The 19,507-nt window shown below is 45.5% G+C and overlaps 1 protein-coding gene across 1 annotated transcript in view; it reads left to right on the forward strand.

Annotated features, from left to right (window-relative positions):
• The window catches only part of LOC116870394 (chloride intracellular channel protein 5), a 95,944-nt gene that overhangs the window by 43,645 nt on the left and 32,792 nt on the right, over window positions 1-19,507 (forward strand). Inside the window, exons 2-3 of the mRNA XM_032862020.1 lie at window positions 9,276-9,385; window positions 12,740-12,865. Of these exons, the coding sequence (XP_032717911.1) occupies window positions 9,276-9,385; window positions 12,740-12,865 (236 nt within the window). The remainder of the gene's footprint in view (window positions 1-9,275; window positions 9,386-12,739; window positions 12,866-19,507) is intronic.

Raw genomic sequence — 19,507 nt, forward strand, 5'->3', positions numbered from 1 at the left:
TCGTGGTTGTCCTTGGGCCCAAAGCCACCATCAGACCAGAGCGGTAACTACTCAGTGTCAAAGACACCACTGGACCCTGCTCTCTTAGTCAGACACTGAACACAGTAGGCTTCTGGGTATGGCACCCACAGGGACCTTTGGGTGGGGATAGTTACGCAACCCTATCGAGGTGTTTATAAAACCATCTGGTGACAAGGTGTTGATGACAGACTGTGCACTGCTGGGTTACCTGTCTCAGCAAATGCTTTTGAATTTGCCTAGCGTGATGTTTAATTTTTTGTGTCAACTTGGCTGCGCTGCGGTGCTCAGATATTTAGTCAGACATTGTTCTGGATAGTTCTGTGCTCGAGGTATTTTTTGGATGAGCCTAACCTTTGAATTAGTAGACTTTGAGTAAAACAGGTTACCTTCTCTAATGTGTGTGGGCCTCATTCAGTTAGTTGAGGGCCATAATAGAAAGACTGGTCCCCTGTGAGGAGAGGGAATTCTATCAGCAGGACTTAATCTGCTGTTCTTCCCTGAGTCTCCAACCTAATGACCTACTCCATCAGGTTATGGACTTACCAGACCTCTACAGTCATGTGAGCCAACCCCTTAAAATAATTGTATCTATATATCTATTTATCTATCTATCCATCCACATACCCACCATCCCTTCCATTTATACACATCCTGTTGGTTCATTTTTTTTTTTTAATAGAGAGAATGAGTAAGTGAGAGACCATGAGTAGGTGGGAAGGTAGAGGAGAGGAGGAAGCAGATTTCCCTTTGAATCTGAGGTGGGACTCGATCCCAGGACCCCAGGATCATGACCTGAGCCAAAGGCAGACGCTTAACCGACTGAGCCACCCAGGTGCCCTCACATCCTGTTGGTCCTATTTCTAGAGAACCCTGCCTTGGAATTCTTTACATTGCATTGCACAAGCAGCAAGCCACAGAGTGCTGATTCAGCCTTTATAATCCACTTTATGGAAATGCTGACAGTGTCTGAAGCCTCAAATATATACTCGTTACCTGTTCATTGAATGAAAAATGCCCAAATGACCCCAGTGAGTAAAGCCTTATGTGGCTGCTAAGAAAAGAGCTGTTTTTTATTTAAGAGGAGAGCTCCCTGTCCTCGAGTAGACCACAAACCACAAGTCCTATCCCTGCTAGCAGAAGGCTTACCGACCAAATTATTAGAGTCCATTCTGTACTGAAGAAATAATCATAATAAGGAATACTTGCTAATAAGGAAAAAATGGGCAGGTCCAGCCAAATATTGTCATTATAAAGAAAAATTCTTTCTTTTTCATGTAATGGGAATCAGTTTCATACTCTACAGATGAGTCATTTTATATCGAAAGAAAGTTCTCTTCCTGTGGCCTTTGTCACCTTGATACTCTTTCCCTAAGATAACAACCAACCTAGCATGGAAAAAAGCTACAAATCAGAAATCAGGGATTATATCCCCCATTCTATCATGGAACCAGGCTATCAACCATAGGCAAGTTGTTTAACCTCTCTGGGCTTGTTTTCTGACCAGTAAAATGATAGAGTTAGACCATATCATCCCTGAGTTCAGTCCTAGCTCCATTACTGCAGAATTTTTATTTCTAAACTTGAAAAAAATCGCCTAATCACTTGAGTATTTGGGGATAGTTTTCATGGACCAAAGCAACAAAAATTTGAAATGTGCTGTAAATTAACTTTCTGGAGAGAACTGGAGTTTCTGTCTTCTAGTGCTTCATTTAGAGCTTGTTAAATGAATCAAACAGGGATGTCTGGGTGGCTTAGCCAGTTAAGCATCTGCCTTTGGCTCAGGTCATGATCCCAGGATCTTGGGATTAAGTCCACCACCAGGCTCCCTGCTCAACAGGGAGCCTGCTTCTCCCTTTGCCTGTCACTCTCCCTGCTTGTGGTATCTCTCTCTCTCTCTCTCTGTGTCAAATGAATAAAATCTTTTTAAAAAATAAATGAACCAAGGAACCTAAAAAGCTTGCATTTTGAAATATCAGACATTTAAATATCTGTAGCATTCTGGTCCCAATCAAGAGAGAGAAACCACGCAGTAGTTTAAACAGGAGAAGTTTAACATAAAGTATTACCCATGATAGAAGATTGACCCTAACATATATGAGAATTCTGGAGCTGTAGAAGAATGGCTAATGAAGGGGTTCAGATCTCACTGGAGAGGTTAAAGTCAGCCCCACAAAAAGCACAGAAGCTCACTGGTTTGGCGAGGCCAGAGCTGGTCTGGAGTTGTTTGGACAAGCAATAGGCTACCATCCAGAGTTCAGAGGGGAGCAGGTGGTCAGCAATGGTATCAGAGGCATAAGCGGGAACCAGGTATTAGCAGGAGCAGGAGGCCTTCAGGCCATGCGAGGCTTGCAAAGGAAGCATCACATCTGCGTGGACACCCCGACCAGAGGCAGGCTATGTGGGGGCTTTGGCTTCTGTGTCAATAGGGCTACACAGTGGTTATCACCAGGCTGTGGCTGCAAGGTGCCACAGGGATCACATTCTGGGCTGTGGCTGGGGCAGGCTCTGCTGGATGTCTTCACACCCACATGGCTGACCCCCAGCCCACACCACAGACAGCAGAAGAACCTCTTCCTCCTGCAGGGTCCCTCTGGTGCTGTCTCCTGAGAAAGACACCTTCATGCTCACTTTAGAAATGCTGAGAGTCACTTCCCCCTATTCTCACAGAACATTTCCTACAGAGGGCATTCGGAGCTGAGAGACAATAAATTGATAAACGACACAAATCTGTCAAGCTTAAATGTCATCTGTCCATCCCCTGCTATTCTTTCTTGGTTCTTCTCTGAAAAATTCTTCCCTCTTCCAGACATTGGTGCCTACAGATGACTTTGGGACAGTTAATCAGCTTCTTCTTATCTGCAGACAAAGCTCTATGTACCTGGTCCTTTCATGGGGTGTCTTAAACCAACACTTCTCAAATGTTGTTCATGACCTCTTAGGGTCCCTGAGACCCCTTCAGGAATTCTGGGAGCTCCCAGCTATTTTCAAAGGAATATAACGTCCTCCTGGGGTTGAAATTTCATGAGTAAGGTTGCTGGTGTTTTAGCACAAATCAAGGCAGTGGTACGAACAGGACTAGGAGTCACGTGCATGCAGAAAAAAAAAAGAAGCCAGTCTTGCTTATGAATGTCCTGGATGAAGTGGTAAAAAAAAAGTATATAATGGAATAAAACCTCAACCCTTGGTGCGTGTCTTTTAAACATTCTGGCTGAAGAAATGGGAAACGCATGTAAAGCTGCTGGGCTGCATTCCGAAGTCAATGGTTGTCGGAGGAGCAGCTCTTGCTTGTTTGAGTGGAAAGCCGAACCAGCCGGTCTCTCACAGACCAGGGTTTTTACCTGAAAGAGCAGGTGGCAGACAAACTATGGCTCCTCAGGCTTGGTGTCTGCCAGACTCTTTCTGGAAAATCCAGGAGATGAACTTGGCATCTCAAGGCTAGCCATGGACAGTATTGATTGCCTATGATCCAATACAAGCTTTCAAGAGAAAATGAGGATATTGGGAAACAGATACCAGCCCCCATGCACTTGACCGTGTCTCTTAAGCTTCTCTGATGAGCTCAAGTGGTGCTATTACTGAATGAAATATTTTGACATTGTACGATGACATGTATCGGCCTTTGGGAGATGTGTATCATTCAGTGAAACGCTGTTTACCAAATGACGAATTTGTGATGTTAAAAAACCATTCATGGGTGAATGCCCCATTCATAGTACGAGAGAGATGAATGGGTTTTAGTGGAACAGAAGAACTTGGCTGATAGGGTTTCAAATTCCATCCACCAACTAGGTTTTAAGGAACTACCATTTGAGTTTCTGTATGGTATTAAAGAAAAATGCCCACGATTACCTGAAAAAGCTATTAAATTACTCCTCCCTTTTCCAAGTACATATCTGAGTGAGGCCAGATTTTCTTTTTATACTTCAACCAAAAAGCAAAAGATTGAAGGCAGAAGCCAACTTTTATTAAGTCAGACATTAAGGATTTTGCAAAAACATAAAACAATGCCACTCTTCTCACTCAACTTCTTTCCTTAAAAAATATACTTCTTTTATTTTAGAGTATTATTTATGTTAACATACAATATATTTATTATCATTGCCATGATTATATTTAAATGAATAAGTAAACAAAGATTAAAAATATTTTTTAGCTTTCATTTATAAAACAATAAATACAAAAAGCTCTTTGGGATTCTCAGTGATCTTTAAAAAGTACGTAAGAGCTCTGAGACCAAAATGTTTGAGGACTGCTGTCTTAAATCTCCATTAGTCACTTGAAATCACAAAACTGTAGGAATTTATAAGTGTGGTAGTAGAGACCAATAGACAAAGGTGACTTCATTACTCAAGGTCGCACAGTGAATCAGCAAGAGATGGCTCGAGATCCGTGATCTGCTGCTATGTTGTGTCATACAACCCAGACTTCTCTGGGACGCTCTTCAGAGCACCAACATTGCAATTTTGAGATACTCAAGCCATAGATAGGGTGCGATACCATCCTCCCCTCAAAATACATCTGCTCAAACAGGAACAGGACCGACTAAGTTTGTGCTTACTGCACTGAGGGCAAAGTAAGTAAAACCTGGCCCTTGTGTGGGGGGTAACCAAGCTCACCTTTTAGAGGGAAAGACTACATGAAACGCACTATCTCATAGCATACAATATGACTTACCAGGCAAGTAATATAATGTATATTCATACAACCTATATAATTCTATTATTATCATAGGCAATATTATATATTATAGAAGTTTTATTGTATCTCTAGTATATATATAGTAGAGTATAACTTACAGTAAATACATTTTCTATATCTAGGAAAGGGGAAGGACTTTGGGGTCACAGTTGGCTGGTAATTCTGCACATGGGCACAGCATGGCAAAGCACAACTGTGAACTTGGAAAGTTTGCCACCAGCTGTATACCATGCTCTTTCTGACACTTTCTGGCTTGCATTTGTTTCTGAGGGCTGTCATAACAAATCACCATAAACTGGATGGTTTTTCCCATACACAGAGATTTATTCTGGAGGCTAGAAGTTGGACATCAAGGTGCCAGCAAGGCCATGCTCTCTCCAGAGGCTCAGAGGAGGCTCCCCTTCCTCATCTCTTCTAGCGTCTGGTGTTTCTGGTGATCCTTGGTGTTCCTTGCCTTGTAGAGGCAGGACTCCAATTTCTACCTCTGTCTTCACATGAGCCTCTCTCCTGCAGGTCTGTGTCTATATTGCTCTCTTCTTATGAGCACATCCACATATTTAGGGCCTGCCTTAATCCGGTATGACCTCATCTTACCTTGATTACATCTGCAGAGACCCAAATAAGGGCGCACTTAACATTCTGGAAAGATATGAATTTGGTGTGTGTGGGAGGCATTATTTAACCTAGTACACTGCTTGTTTGCCTGCCTTCAGCATTTACTGTTCGCAGCCTCTTCCCCAGCCCACACGTTTTCCCTCACACTTTTCAGGGCCTGGGGTCCCGTGGAACCTCACCTGCCCGTTCTCTGTTGGTGTTTTGAGTGGTTGTCACAAGCTCCCTTCCTTTAACCCATGACTTTAAGAAAGGGCTTCTCTGGGCCACATAGCTGCTGAGTTGTGAAGGGGGAAAGAAAGAAGCTGAACAACTCCACAGTAAAACAACAAAAACAAAAAACCCCAGCGGAATACCCTGATTTAAGACGTGGGCTAGGGACTTAAATAGACATTTCTCCAAAGGAAACGTTAAGAACCAACAGGTATACAAAAAAAATCTCAATGTCACTCGCCATCAGGGAAATGCAGATCAAAACCACAATGAGATACCACCTTATACCTGTCCGGGTGGCTGTCATCAAAAACCCCCATGTCAACAAGCACTGCTGGGGATGCAGAGAAATCGGGACTCCGGGGCACTGTTGCTGGGAACGCAGTTGGGAGTAGCCACTGTGGAGAACAGTACGGAGGTTCCTCAAAAACCTGAAAACAGGACTTCCCTATGATCCAGCAATCTCGCTTCTGGGTATTTACCAAAAATAACTAAAATCGGGATCTTTTTTTAAAAAATATTTTATTTATTTATTTGAGAGAGAGAGACAGTGAGAGAGAGAGAGAATGAGTGAGGAGAAGGTCAGAGGGAGAAGCAGACTCCCTATGGAGCTGGGAGCCCGATGTGGGACTCGATCCGGGGAATCCAGGATCATGACCTGAGCTGAAGGCAGTCGCTTAACCAACTGAGCCACCCAGGCACCCTGAAATCGGGATCTTGAAGGGATATCGGCACGATCCCCATCAGTGCAGTAGGGTTCACAAGGGCCAAGACGTGGGAGGAGCGTATGTGTCGTGGACCGGTGAATGGATAAAGAAACCGACTGTGCTATATATACACTGTGGAATAGTCTTCAGTCTTAACACGGAAGGAAGATCCGAAAATGTCACGCCATGGATGAACCTCGAGCACACGATGCTAGATGAGTTCGGTCAGTCATAGAGAGACAGATATTGCCCGATTTCATTCGTAGGAGGTCACTAGAACAGTCCATGTCATAGAATCAAAAAGTGGAATGGTGGTCACCAGGGCTGGGGGGAGGGGAAACGAGGAGCTGCTATTCAGCGGGAATAAAGTTCCAGGTGAGCCCGGTGAATCAGCTCTAGAGCTCTGCTGTCCCACGCTGTGCCTGTGGTCATAGTCATGTATGGTCCACTCACAACGTCTTGGGGGGAGGTCTCATGGTAATGCTCTTACCCCAAGAACGGAGAAGAAAAGAGAAAAAAAAAAAAGAAAAGAAGGAAAAAGAAAAGGAAGCTGAGCATCCTCAAATGTTATTTCTATGGCTCTTTGGCAATTTTTGTTTCCTGGGTAGCATCATGATTTACGATAGAGCATAGTTGTCTGGGCCTAACGTGATTTACGGCAATAGGGAAAAGGTGGGAAGTTGTGAAAGCCAGCATCCTCTGCACCTCGGGCACAGCTACGGGTGCAGGGGTGGAAGGGCGGGACGTGTGCACACAGTCCCAGCACTGTCACCTTCAGCTCTATGATCTGGGGCCACCAGGTTATCTCTTTGGTGGCCTCAGGTTGGGCTCCGGGTATGGCTGCAGGATCTGGAGCAAGATCGCCTGTGTTCAAACCAGGGACCGTTAGGCCGGTTCTCTCCTCTCTTTGTGCCTCAGTTTCCACATCTTGCAAAAGGGTGCTAATACCCCACTACATGGGCTTCTCATGAGGAATAAATGAGTTAATATTATATGTGAAGCATTTTGAACAGTGCCTGACAATGTAGACATGAGTTGTTGTTCTATGAATTTTCTGTCCAGCTTATTAGAATTCCAGTATTTTACTAGTTCCTCCTTCAATTCCCTTATCATTACCTCCCCACCCAGCTACCCCCACCAGAGGCAAAGTAGGTGACAGTAGGTGGATATGGCTTTTGGTTTTGTTTTTTAATTCTTTCCTTGTCACTTCTGATGAGCCCTGGGGAAGATTTCCTTTTTCAGGATGTCTTAAATGACCAGGAACCAGGTGCCTGAGGAGTGCTTCTTGGGAAGGCCTTAGGGAGCCGACATTATAAACTCCAGTGAGCACCAAGCTATTATTAAATTAATAGTCGCCTGTCTGAGTGAGGCTTTATCAGTAACTCTAGCTCTGTGGGTAGGTGTGTTGCCCACAATGTGGCCTCCCACCTTTCCGATTTTGTATAACGGAGCCTGTGGTGTCTCAGCTGCTCAGGAGTGGGTCTGTTTGCCGCACAGAGGAAAAGCGAGACCTGAATAAGGATGGGGCTTTGGGGATCATTAAGAGAGAGGTAGAATAACTGTAATTTCATAGCAATTACCTACAACCAACACCGTCAAAGGCGCCAGTTTTCCGTGATAAACCTGAGCCTCTGCTGGGAGCAATTTGCAAGGTAGAAATAAGCATACAATTAGACTCTTATGTATGAAAGAAGGCATCAGCCCCTCCCCGTCCAAATGCCACAGCAAAACAAACCTCAGAGGGGAAAATATTGTGTTGCATTTTGGGAGTGCATTTTTTTTTTCTCCTTCTTTAAAAAAAAATCTTAATAAACCCTCATTCCAGTATGTTGTTTGAGTTGTTTCCAGCTTTGCCAGGAAGCCCAGGGGCCTCCCAGCCACCTGATGGGGCCATGGTTTCCAGGGGAGCCACCAGTGAACTTGAGTGAATGGGTGATTTCTCCCCCTAAGTACCATGTCAGGGACCCATAAACCACTCTGTGGAAATGAATTATACAGAGATCAGTTACCCAACTTTTTTTTTTTGTTCATGCATTTGCTGAAAATGAAGTCGTTATAAAATTCATGTTTCTGCAGCCCACTCAGAAATAAAACTAGGCTTGCCTTTCAAATGATAAAACAGAAACAAAAACAAAAATGAAAAAACCACACTATTTTGAGAATGGTCCTGAGAAAGGGAAATCTAGTGAGCAGAAGTATGCAAGCACTCAGGAGGGCTATCTGATATTGTTCCAACCCTATCTGCCAGCCAACCCCACAGGAGGCCACAAGCTCCTTGGCTAAATGCATTTTTTTGAATCCCCTGTGTAATTTTCTCCAGGGCCTTGTACATATTGAGAGTGAATTTGCATTAATCAAGTAAAAGGGATAGTTTAACAAATGATGGCTTATTGATGCTGAAGGTCAAGTACTAGTCAGAACTAAGGGGGCTGTTGATTAAAATCTTGAGTCTGCCTTCTAGATATAGAGAGATGGGGTCAAAGTCTGAACTTTTTTTACTCACGATATATCATGGAGCAAGGACCAAAGGGTACAACAGAGTAAACTAGAGAAGAATGTAGTTTGGCTAGGTATAGAAAGAAAAGCATTTCTAATGGTTAGAACTACCCTCAGAATGGAGTGTTTTGAGAGATACAAATTACTGGTGTGTGAAGACATTTAGGCATAAACTAGATGATTACCTGGGGGTATAGAAGTTGGTCCAACATCATTTATGTTAGACTGTGAGATGTGGATGGTCTCCCTCTATCCTGAGATGTAGGGTCCTATGGTTTCAGAAAGTTATAACTACATAGTTGCCATGCTGGGAACTCAAATTCAGTCCAGCACCTATTTATTAAGTCCTTACCGTGTGCCAGGCGTTGCCTGGCATAGACTTGAGGAAAAGGACAATAACCTAGGGCAACTGCCTTTGAAGTTAGGTTGGGTCATGGTTTTAGTCAGTTCTCCATTGGGCGTATATTCCTTCTTCCCAATATGCACATGCTGATGATTTAGGACTCTGGTTCTTTCTCTTCTTTCTAGGCTGGAATCGATGGGGAAAGCATTGGCAACTGTCCCTTCTCTCAGCGTCTCTTTATGATCCTCTGGCTGAAAGGCGTTGTGTTCAATGTCACCACTGTGGATCTGAAAAGGTAAACAATGCCATGTTAAGGAGGGATGTGTTTGGCCACACGAACGGAGAACTTTCTATGAGGGAGGGCGAAAGCCTGCCCATGGCTTCCAGCAGCCTCCTGCTCTCACCGCATGGACCATGTGTCTCAGGGCCCATCCCCACATATTAGAGAGGGACCTGGGACTGAGCATTTCTCTGCCCAAACTAACGAGGTGTTAGTAGCAAGAAAGTGGGAAGGAATAGATATTGGATATGCAACAGAGAGTGGCCCAGAGATAGACATACGTATCTTAAAATCCAGGAGTCAGCCATTCCAGCGGTACTAGTATCCCAAGCTGGAGGACCCTAGTAGGACTTCAGATGTAAGACTCCTGAGTTTCCAGGCTGTTGGCATTTGACCATCTCCCCTCAATTGCTCTCATTTTTGGAATTCCTTAGTGTGAGCATTCTGAATTATAGGCTGGGATGGAGAGTTGCTCATGCACTTTTAATGGTTGTTAAAAATAACAGGGATCATTCACTATCAAGAGCCACTCATTTCAGGCCCATATCCTGCTTCTTGTCTTCCACCTGTCTTTTCAATGCAGAGGAGCTCAAGGCTCCCTCCCTGAGCCTCTAGCATCTGCCTGTATAGCTTCTTCCCTGGTGAGCTTAACATATTCTACATGTCACCTTTATGTAGATTATGCTATACCCAGGACCCTACCATCTAGAAATCTCTAGAGCAATTTCCACTTGCGTTTTCTATTATCACTTTAAAATCTAGATGTCAAAACTTTTATCTGTCGTTTCCCCTTTGAGTTGAGCTCCCCTCTTGAATCCCTGGGTTCTTCCATTTTCTAAGCACTGGAGAATTTCCAGCTCCCTTTTCTTGCACCTCCCTTGTCAACCAGTCGCCAAAGGCAGGGCATTGTCCCAATGTGCTGCGGCTCACCTCTGAGGCCTCTCATCTGTTCCCTAAGCTCACACTGGGGTCAGGTCCCACCACTGCCAGCCGACTGCCTCTTTGTTCTTCCAACTGGACATCATCCTTCCAGGTTCTCTCTCTCTCTCTCTGATCCATCCTTTATGTTATCCTCAAGTCATTCTTCCTAAAATAGTCCTTTAGTCATGTGGTTCCCCCACTGAGAAAACCTGATTCTTCCCGTTGCCCGTGGAATAAACCCGCCTGTAGCTCTTTGTCCGATCTTCAGTGTTCCCAACATTGTTTCCCAACGCTTCTCACCGCCACCTAGCCCCATCTGTCAGGCTGGACTCCCTCTCGCCCTGTCCCCTATAGCGGCCAGTCCTGGCTAGGAGGCTCCCTCGGCTTCCCAGATGCTTTCCTGCCTTCCTGAATGGACAGACCATGCCCAGGCCCCAGATTTCATCCTCCCTTCCCTGGATTATCATTGGCAGGAGTGCGCTTGTATGCTTGGCTGGGGATCGGAATGGGAAAGGAAGCCACCTCAGCGTTCCTCAGATGCTTATGTTGCTCTTTCATATCTGTTATCTGACCCACCAACGCCCGTGGAGGCGGGCTGCGCAATAGCCCAACTCCAGGTCAATAGATAAGGAAACTTTCTTACTGCAATAAATAAATCAATTAATAAATTAATTTACAAATTTTTAAAAAAGGATTAGAAAAGGAAAGAAACAAAAGCAAAGAAAGAAAATATATCTATGAGATAGAGTTAAGGACTTTAAAAAAAAAAAACACACGAAACGACAAAGTTCAGCAATTTCAGAGAATATTCGTTTCTTATCCTGGCACCACCATCTGTTGGGCGAGTGACCTGGAACGAGGTCCTTCTGTTGGTCTGAGCCTCTGTTTGCTCATCTGTACGATGGGGACAGGAGCACGGCCTCGTCTGCAGAGGACCTGTGGGGATGTCGTGAGGCAGGCCTGGGGGAGCAGGTACGTGTGGGACTGTGCCTGGCTCAGAGCAGGCAGGACACACTGACTTTCTTAGCATCGTCCCTTCCCTCCGGAGCTGGCGAGGCAGTCAGGACAGAGGACCGACACAGATGAAACAGTCCGTCAGTTAGACCTGGCCTATCCACCTAAACACGAATTGCATAATTTGAGCCAAAAACGCTGAAGAGGTTCCACGAAGAGAGAGGTCCGTCCGCAGCTGACCAGCCTCTCTTTGGCCGGAAGAGCAGCATCTGCCGTAGGCAGCACCCCCCAAGCGATGCCAGACTCCAGGGGCCCCTGTTCTCTTGAGTCACAGCGGGAAAAAAAGAGAACTCTGTTTCTTTAAGCCACAGAGAGGTAATGGCCGAAAAATAAAATGAGTATAAATTTCGCCGCTCCGCTGAGAACCCAGGCACTTCTGCCTTGTGTCAGCTCTGAAAAACATGAGGAGGAGGGAAAGAATGTCCTCTCATTGTCCAAAGGAGGGACACCCACCAAGTAAACAAAGGGACCGAGTAGATGAGATCTTAAAACCACTCTGGGTCCCAGCTGTCTCAGGAGTTCCAAGTGCCACACAATGTAGCTGGAGAGGATGTGTGTTTAGGGAGCGACAGGGGAGTAGCACCGTAATTGAAATTCTTCCCTTCCCCTCCCAAACTGATTACGCCAGGAATTTGTTTCATTACAGACTTCTCTTCCCCTTGTTTACTTTTCTTCAGTTGCTCTATCCAATGTTTTTGACTCCTGACTCCCGCAAGGGTTGTGTTCTCGGCAAGAGCATTTGGGGTGAATCTGATGTTCCCGCCGGGCGTAGGGACGCGTGCTTTGTAGTTCCTCCTCTTCCTTACTGTTTCCTTTGGCACTGCTCCTGCCCCATGCCCCTGCCCTGCCCCCCCATCCGCCAACCCTCCTTCTCTCACTGTGCTCCAGTCGTGCTTTTGCATTTCCACCACCTGGTGGAAGCGTGGAAGCATGCCCTTGGGCATGATTGGGGCCATGGTGACCCCAAGGCCACTTTCTCTCCTGTTGCATATACTCTTAACAACACAGAAGATAGCTCTTAGTATAAACATAAGATGTAATTCATTGATTTTTAAAGTTTGGCATCCTGAAGAGTTCATTTTTGTTAAGCTAAGTGGCGAAGGACCTTTTGAAAGCAGAGCCCAGCCTTTGCCCTGGGTATTAAAATCTTGGCGCTCATTTAGACGGCCACCTGCCATCACTCTGCTTTTCAGTAGAACGCAACTCCTTCATTGTGACTTATTCTCATGACTTCTGCAGGACAGGCCTCCTGTGTCGCACCACAAACCTTCAGAACTTTCTCGAACCTCCCCTGCTCTACCCGCCCCCAACCTAAGTCTGTTTTGCCGAGAGGCATGCTGGACAAACCGGGGAGTCTAATTTATAAGTTGTAGGTTCTTCCAAAGTTGAGGTGCCCCAGTGTAAGCCACCTCCTGAATCTCGATCTCTCTACAGAAAGCCGGCCGACCTGCACAACCTTGCCCCTGGCACCCATCCGCCCTTCCTGACCTTCAACGGGGATGTGAAGACAGACGTCAATAAGATTGAGGAATTCCTGGAGGAGACTTTGGCTCCTGAAAAGTAATGAGCTGCTTATTTCTGAAGCTAAGGGCAGGGGTGGCTCCGTGTTAGAATTAGAGAACCACAGTGTTAGCTTCGAGGAGGCAGATTTCCAAAGGAGCCTCATCAGTCCAGAGCGTAGAACCCTCTTCTCAAACCCAGAGAGCTGCCAGTCTTAAAACTGCTCCGCCAAGTCCATCTCCAAGAGTGGACAACCCTATGAACAGGATATACCTCCTCAACAGAAGTCTGGGAAGGGTGCCACCTCTCCGTCTCCCTACATGAGTCCTCCCCCGTTCGTTATGCCTACAAGACCCCTAAACGAGGGCGAAGTCTCCCTCGTTTTAGAATGAGAGCTGGAAGGCTGACAAAATTAGAGTAAGCCAGGAGAGAAGTAACCCTATGACTTAAAACCATACCCAAGTATAAAGTCACAAATCTGATCAGGTCTGGTTGAAGCCCATAATCAAAGAGGAAAAAACTGACTCCTCTTCTAAAGTCAGCCCTGAAGGTTTGAGGGTGGGGGAAGAGACTGGGGAGCTATAGGCTCTCTGGTCGACCAGCTGCTCCTGATGGAAAAATGGGTGCAGAGGGAAGGAAAATGAATTCTGAAAGTTACAGGAAACTAGACTCATTCCTCATACTCTAGCATAATCAGGGATTAGAACAAACACACTGTTTTGTTTTAACTAGAGGAAGATTCCATACAGGTAAGTCTCACACATACTCCACCCTAGAGGAGAGCCACTGAAAAGTTTGAAGCAAAAGTGTTCAGACTCAGGTTTCAGGCTTACTTTGGGGGAGCAGGAAGATGAGCAAGGCAGAGGAGGGAAAAGTCGGAGGTGAAGAAATCAATTAGTGGAAGCCACCTGGTGATGGTCACAAAAGACAAGCCATGTGGCTGAACTAAGGCAGTGACCGTGAATTGGGGGCAGAGGGGAAGAATCAGTATCTACTCGGCACCTAAAATAAGAGGGATTGGGCCACTGGAAACCAAAATAAATGGATCTTGTATTTATTTAGAAATTATATTTATTTATCAATACTTTTATAGTCCTCAAGTGCCCTGGGAGATAGATATTACCTAGTCTTGTTTTACAGCTGGGGAAACTGAGGCATTGAAAGGTTGAGTCACTTGCCCAAGGTCACATCTCTAACAAGTGACTGTTAAATTAAAATTCCCAGTCCATGCTCTGGTTAAGCCTTAACGTTTATACATTCTTCTTAAAAAGTATTCTTTGTCATCCACCTTAGGATGATTTAATTTTACACTTAGAGTGGAAAGCTGCCTCCGGCCCATTGGAAGCAGCTGAATGTAGACTTTAAATGAGGGTATAACCACCATCTCAGCCACCACCAGAAGCCACAGCATCCCCAAACAGGACGCCAGCCAGCCACTGTGCTGAAAGTATCCTGGGAGGGCTCTGGTGCCATCCCCCAATTCTGCGACTCAGCCTTGTTGCTGGTGCTGGTTTTGAAAGCCCATAAGAGAAAATGAATGCTGTTTGCAGTTTAGACCATGCATGGGGGACCGGGATGGGACTGTCCAGGGGGAAGCTACTTTCCTCTGAGGAGTAATACTCATGCTCAGGAGTGACCACTACTCTCTAGGCCAGTGGGGAATGGGAAATGGGAGCGGTGGGGAGCAGGCTGTCCCACAGGTCCTTTGCCAGGCCAGTTGATGGAGGTATGCAGAACTGGGCTGAGCCCCCGGGCCTGACGCCTGCTGTCCTAGTTCCACCAGCCATGTGGTGTGCCCCCTTGAATGTTCCTTCTCTGCTCGAAGCCTCTGTCCCATCCTGTGGAAAAGGATGACCGGAGAGACTCTCCTGTTCTTCACGCCCACGTTAGTCAGGCTCTCTCCACCCTGACCAGCTGTGCCTTTCCCAGGCTCTTTTTCTTCCTCAGGGATGTCCAGCCCCACATCCACAGTGGGACCAAGAGGGCCTGGGAGATCCCCAGAGGGTACATGCCCCCGGTGCACATGTACGTTCTTCCAGAGGACAACCATCATCAGATCCACCGTCATTTCATCAGATTCCAAAAAGTTGCCATGATCCAAATAGAGCTACCTGGTGTCTGACACAGACACTCCCTCTTCTCTTCCCCCTCCACACACATTACCTGTCCTAAGTTCTGCTACCTCTGGTCTACGTCCTTTTCTGGACTGTAGTGGTGTGTGGGAGGTTTTCCTTCATGCATTTCTAACGTGTCAGTGATGCAACAGTCCACCACACCCAAGTAGCAGAACCTCAGACCTGCTCAAATGCATGTCTCAAGAATGCCACCAAGATGGCGGGCCTAGTGATGAGACTGGCAACGTCCTGGAGTCCATAAGAATGCCCTTTTGATGACTTTGTATGGGTCATACTGGGCCAGAGGTCATAATTACCTTCCACTAAATGCCCCCAAGCCAGTGCCTCGGCCTTACAAAAGAAGACCTGCTGTGCTGCCCACAACAAACCCCTAGCCCCAGCTGGCTGCCCATTGATTTGAGCAGAGAGTCCCCTGTGGCCCATAGTGGAGGCCCCTGTAGGAGCACAGCTTGACCTTCTGGCTTTCTAGGGGGCAGCAAAGCCCCCAGAACTCTTCACTGAAGGCTGTTATGCCATATGTTTCTCATCACACCACTGTAAAAACTGCCAGAAAGCCAAGAAATTGTGGTAGCCTTTTTCCCCTTAGCTTTATTTTTTAAAGGAAAAAAACCACATGCAACCACTCCAACCATTTTTTTTTTTTAATCACATTTGGTCCCACAAAGCATTTGGTGTCAAAAGAAATTCAGGAAGTCTCAAGTAGTTTTTTTTTTTTTTTAAGGATTTTATTTATTTATTTGACAGAGCGAGAGATCACAAGTAGAGAGGCAGGCAGAGAGAGAGAGAGAGAGAGAGAGGGAAGCAGGCTCCCTGCTGAGCAAAGAGCCCCATGTGGGACTCGATCCCAGGACCCTGGGATCATGACCTGAGCCAAAGGCAGCGGCTTACCCCACTGAGCCACCCAGGCGCCCCTCAAGTAGTTTCTAAATGAGACTAACTTCCCTTCCTTTCCTAAGACTGGCCCGGTTACCATTCAACAGGGAAGCACTGGGATCAGCATTGTGATTATGATTATGATCACCTTTCACCTCCACAGAGTGGCCAGAGCTCAGAGGATCCAGAACTGAGAGGCAGGAGAACAGACTCTAGCCACCTTTCCGTAGTGTGGATAACCTTGGGTCAGCCTCTCTCCCATTTCCTCATGAGGGGGTGGAACTGTGTAGTCCCTAAGATGCCTTTCAGCAGAAGCTCTATGATCCTGTGAGGATCTCAAAGTGCTTTTCCAGAGCTGGCTATTATTTAAAATACCCCTCGTGCAAAAATGCTGTTAGAAGAAGTCAGAAGGGCAGATTGATAATATATCATGTTACGGCAAGTAGTCAGTCAACTAGCAAGTATGTACTGAGGACAGGTGGGGTCCAGAACATTGCCAGAAGTGGAAGACGCTTTGAATTTATTATTTTGAGAAGTGTTTGTAGATATCTCACAATTGACAAAAATAGGAATGCTTCTTCTCACCCTCCGGGAAGTAGAGAAGCAGCGTTAGTACCAAGGACAGGATCACGTGGTGGCTGAGAAGATGGACTTTGGGGTCAGAATGACTTGCGTTCCAATCCATACCATGAGGTTGTGCCACACAAATCAGCCACAAAATTTCGGTAATGTAGCAGAATACAGTTTATTCCTCACTCTGGCCAAGTCTAAGTGGGCAGAATGGCCCTCTTCCGTATTGTAGCCTTTGGAATATGTGACCCCCAAGACTCCTTCAGCAGAGAAAAAGTAAGAAGGTTTGTGCCAAATGTTTTTAAGGGCCAGGTCTGTGAGTGGTCATATCACGTCCCCTCTCAACCTATTGGCCAGAATCCAGTCGCATGACCCCAACTTAACTGAGAGGCAAGAGCTTGGAAATGCAGAGAAGCACATGGATATTTAATCTTTAATTCTCACATCTGTAAGATAATGATTGTAATGTTGATCTCATGGGATTGTCATAAAAGATGATACTACTGAGCCTAGTGCTGGACATTGAGGAAAAAACTCATGAAGCGATATCTTGAAGTATTAGAAAGCTAAGTCACTACCTTGTTTGTGACGGTCTTCCACATGCAATCCTAAGGACCTTTGTCTTAAAACCGCAGATCCTAAGGGATGTCTCTTAATGATTAAGCCAGGCCATGTCTACCTCTAAGGATCATTTGCTTAATTAGCAGAGACAAGACAAAAAAGCACACGGCCAAGGATTAGAAGAGTCAGAAGCATTAACCTGCTTTTCAAGTGAGGGCTTGATGAGATGAAGAAGCAGGAATAAAGGAAAAGGGAGAGAACTTTTCAGCTCATTAGAAAAAGGAGGGTCAACGTTCAAGATACCAGGGGAGCCCCTAGGATCGGCAGAGGCCCCTCCATCAGGGCAGAATTATCTCTCTTTCTGCAGTGTATCCCCAACACCAGGGACAGGACCTGGCCATGGGGGATGCTTAATGCATGCTGGGTTTATTGCGTGGGCCCCTTGTGTTTGGTGGCATGGTGGCCTGGGGCTAGTCAGTGAGAAGTCGGTGGGGGCCCTAAGCCAGTTAGAGCACTTCCATCTGCATACACACACACACACACACACACACACATACACATATATTATATGGTACATATATTATAAGTAGTAATACACATATATTATAATATTTATATATAATATAATTATATGATAATACATATATATCTATATAATATATATTTCACTACTATTTACAAAATAATTTTTTTGTGAGAGAGGCCAACTATTTTGTATTCCAGAATGAAACTTAAGTGTAAGTCTAAGATGAATGCATTTGAAATAAGAGATCTTAAAAATAGAATGGAGAGAAATTGTCATCAGTTAGAGCAGAGGTCAACAAACTTCTCTGTAAGGGGATAGATAGTAAGTCTTTTTGGCTCCAGGGGCCATAGAGTCTATGTCACAGCTATGCTGCTGTAGAGTGAAAACAGCCATATATGACATGTCAATGAGTGCAAGTGGCTATGTTCTAATAAAATGTATGATTACTGAAGTAGGAATTTCATATTATTTTCACAGGCCACAAAATACCATCCTCCTTTTGATTTTTTTCAGTGATTTAAAAATGTTAAAAAAAAAAGGGGGTGTCTGGGTGGCTTAGTTGTTAAGCATCAGCCTTTGGCTCAGGTCATGATCCCAGGGTCTTGGGATCGAGCCCCGCATCGGGCTCCCTGTGTGTCTCTCTCTGTCAACTAAATAAATAAAAGCTTTAAAAAAAATAAAAATAAAAATGTTAAAAAACTATTCTTAGCTCATGAGAGGTATATAAACAGATATTGGGCTGCACCTGCCCTGTGGGCTGCCGTTCACTAATTCCCGAGTTAAGAAAAATTCACCACGTCTTTGTCATCAGACCACATCACAGTCTTATTTCAAAGATGTTCCTCGGAATGAAACGTATTTCTCAGAGTTCTAGAGAAACAGAATGTACTCTGTAGCCCACCTAAATGCATATACAAAATATGGTATAAATACGGAGCGAACATGAACACCTTTAACATCCCAGTAGAGCAGCCTCCTCAAGTCTAGTTACCGAAATCTGTGAGATTAATATTTGGATACGCATTTCCCACAAAGACAAACTTCAGATGGGACATTAAGCTGTACAGTAAAGTCTCAGGAAATCATAGCGCTTAGAAGACAGGCCAGCTCTTGCCTGCTTTCTCTGAGCACATGGCCCTTGTCGCGTGTCTCAGATTTGGTTCTATCTACTCATGTTGGGTCCACACTGATGGTGAAGAAATGGTCAGATTATTGCCAGTCTGGTCAAATGATGGCATAAAGCAAAACAAAACAACCAACCCAAACAAATAGTCTACTGAAAATGCGTTTTCTAGACCCTTCTCTTCTTACCTTACCAAGCAAGAGCACAGAGCACTTGGAATTTATTAATAATAATTTAAAGCAATCAGTTCTGAGAGCCTGCCAGATTCTGTGTGCAAAGGCCAAAATGGGGAAGGATGATCTTAAATTGCTATGGTCTTGGCTTACCTAGTATCTTGCAGGAAACTTGCCTGGTACCCCAGGGACAGCAGATGAATCTGCTTATTTCCAGTATGTTCAGGAAGACATGCGTGCCGACCTGTGCAGAGTGCCATTTGCAGGCGGATGGAGAGTGCACTCATGGTGCTCAGCTGAGCTGGAGGGAGGGCTGTGGGCCTTTAAGGGTGAAGACCTGAGCCCAAGAGAGGCCACAGAACACAAACTGGAGAGCTGGGCTTCCAGAGTGAAGCTGCCTGGGCTGGATCCTGGCTTTGCCACCTAGCCACGTGACCTTAGGCAAATGGCTTAAATTTTCTGGGCCTCCTTTTTCTCACGTGGGAAATGAGCCCGATCAGAGTACCAACAGGATTGTGAAGACTAATTGATGCATACTCGTAAGGGGGCTAAAACGGTGCCCAGCACATAGCAGGCACTCAGTACAAGTTAGCTTTCGCAGGTATCAGAGCAGTAGTGTGATGGAACAGGAAGAACGCTGCCCCGGGGGCAGGCCGGGTTCTCACGGTCCCCCAATGATTTATGATCCGTGGGTCCTTCAAGAGCCATTTTACCTCTCTGGTCTCTAGTTGTCTTCCATGT

The sequence above is a fragment of the Lontra canadensis genome, unplaced genomic scaffold (assembly GCF_010015895.1).
Source record: "Lontra canadensis isolate GAN:19392208 unplaced genomic scaffold, GSC_riverotter_1.0 scaffold23, whole genome shotgun sequence".
NCBI lineage: Eukaryota > Metazoa > Chordata > Mammalia > Carnivora > Mustelidae > Lontra > Lontra canadensis.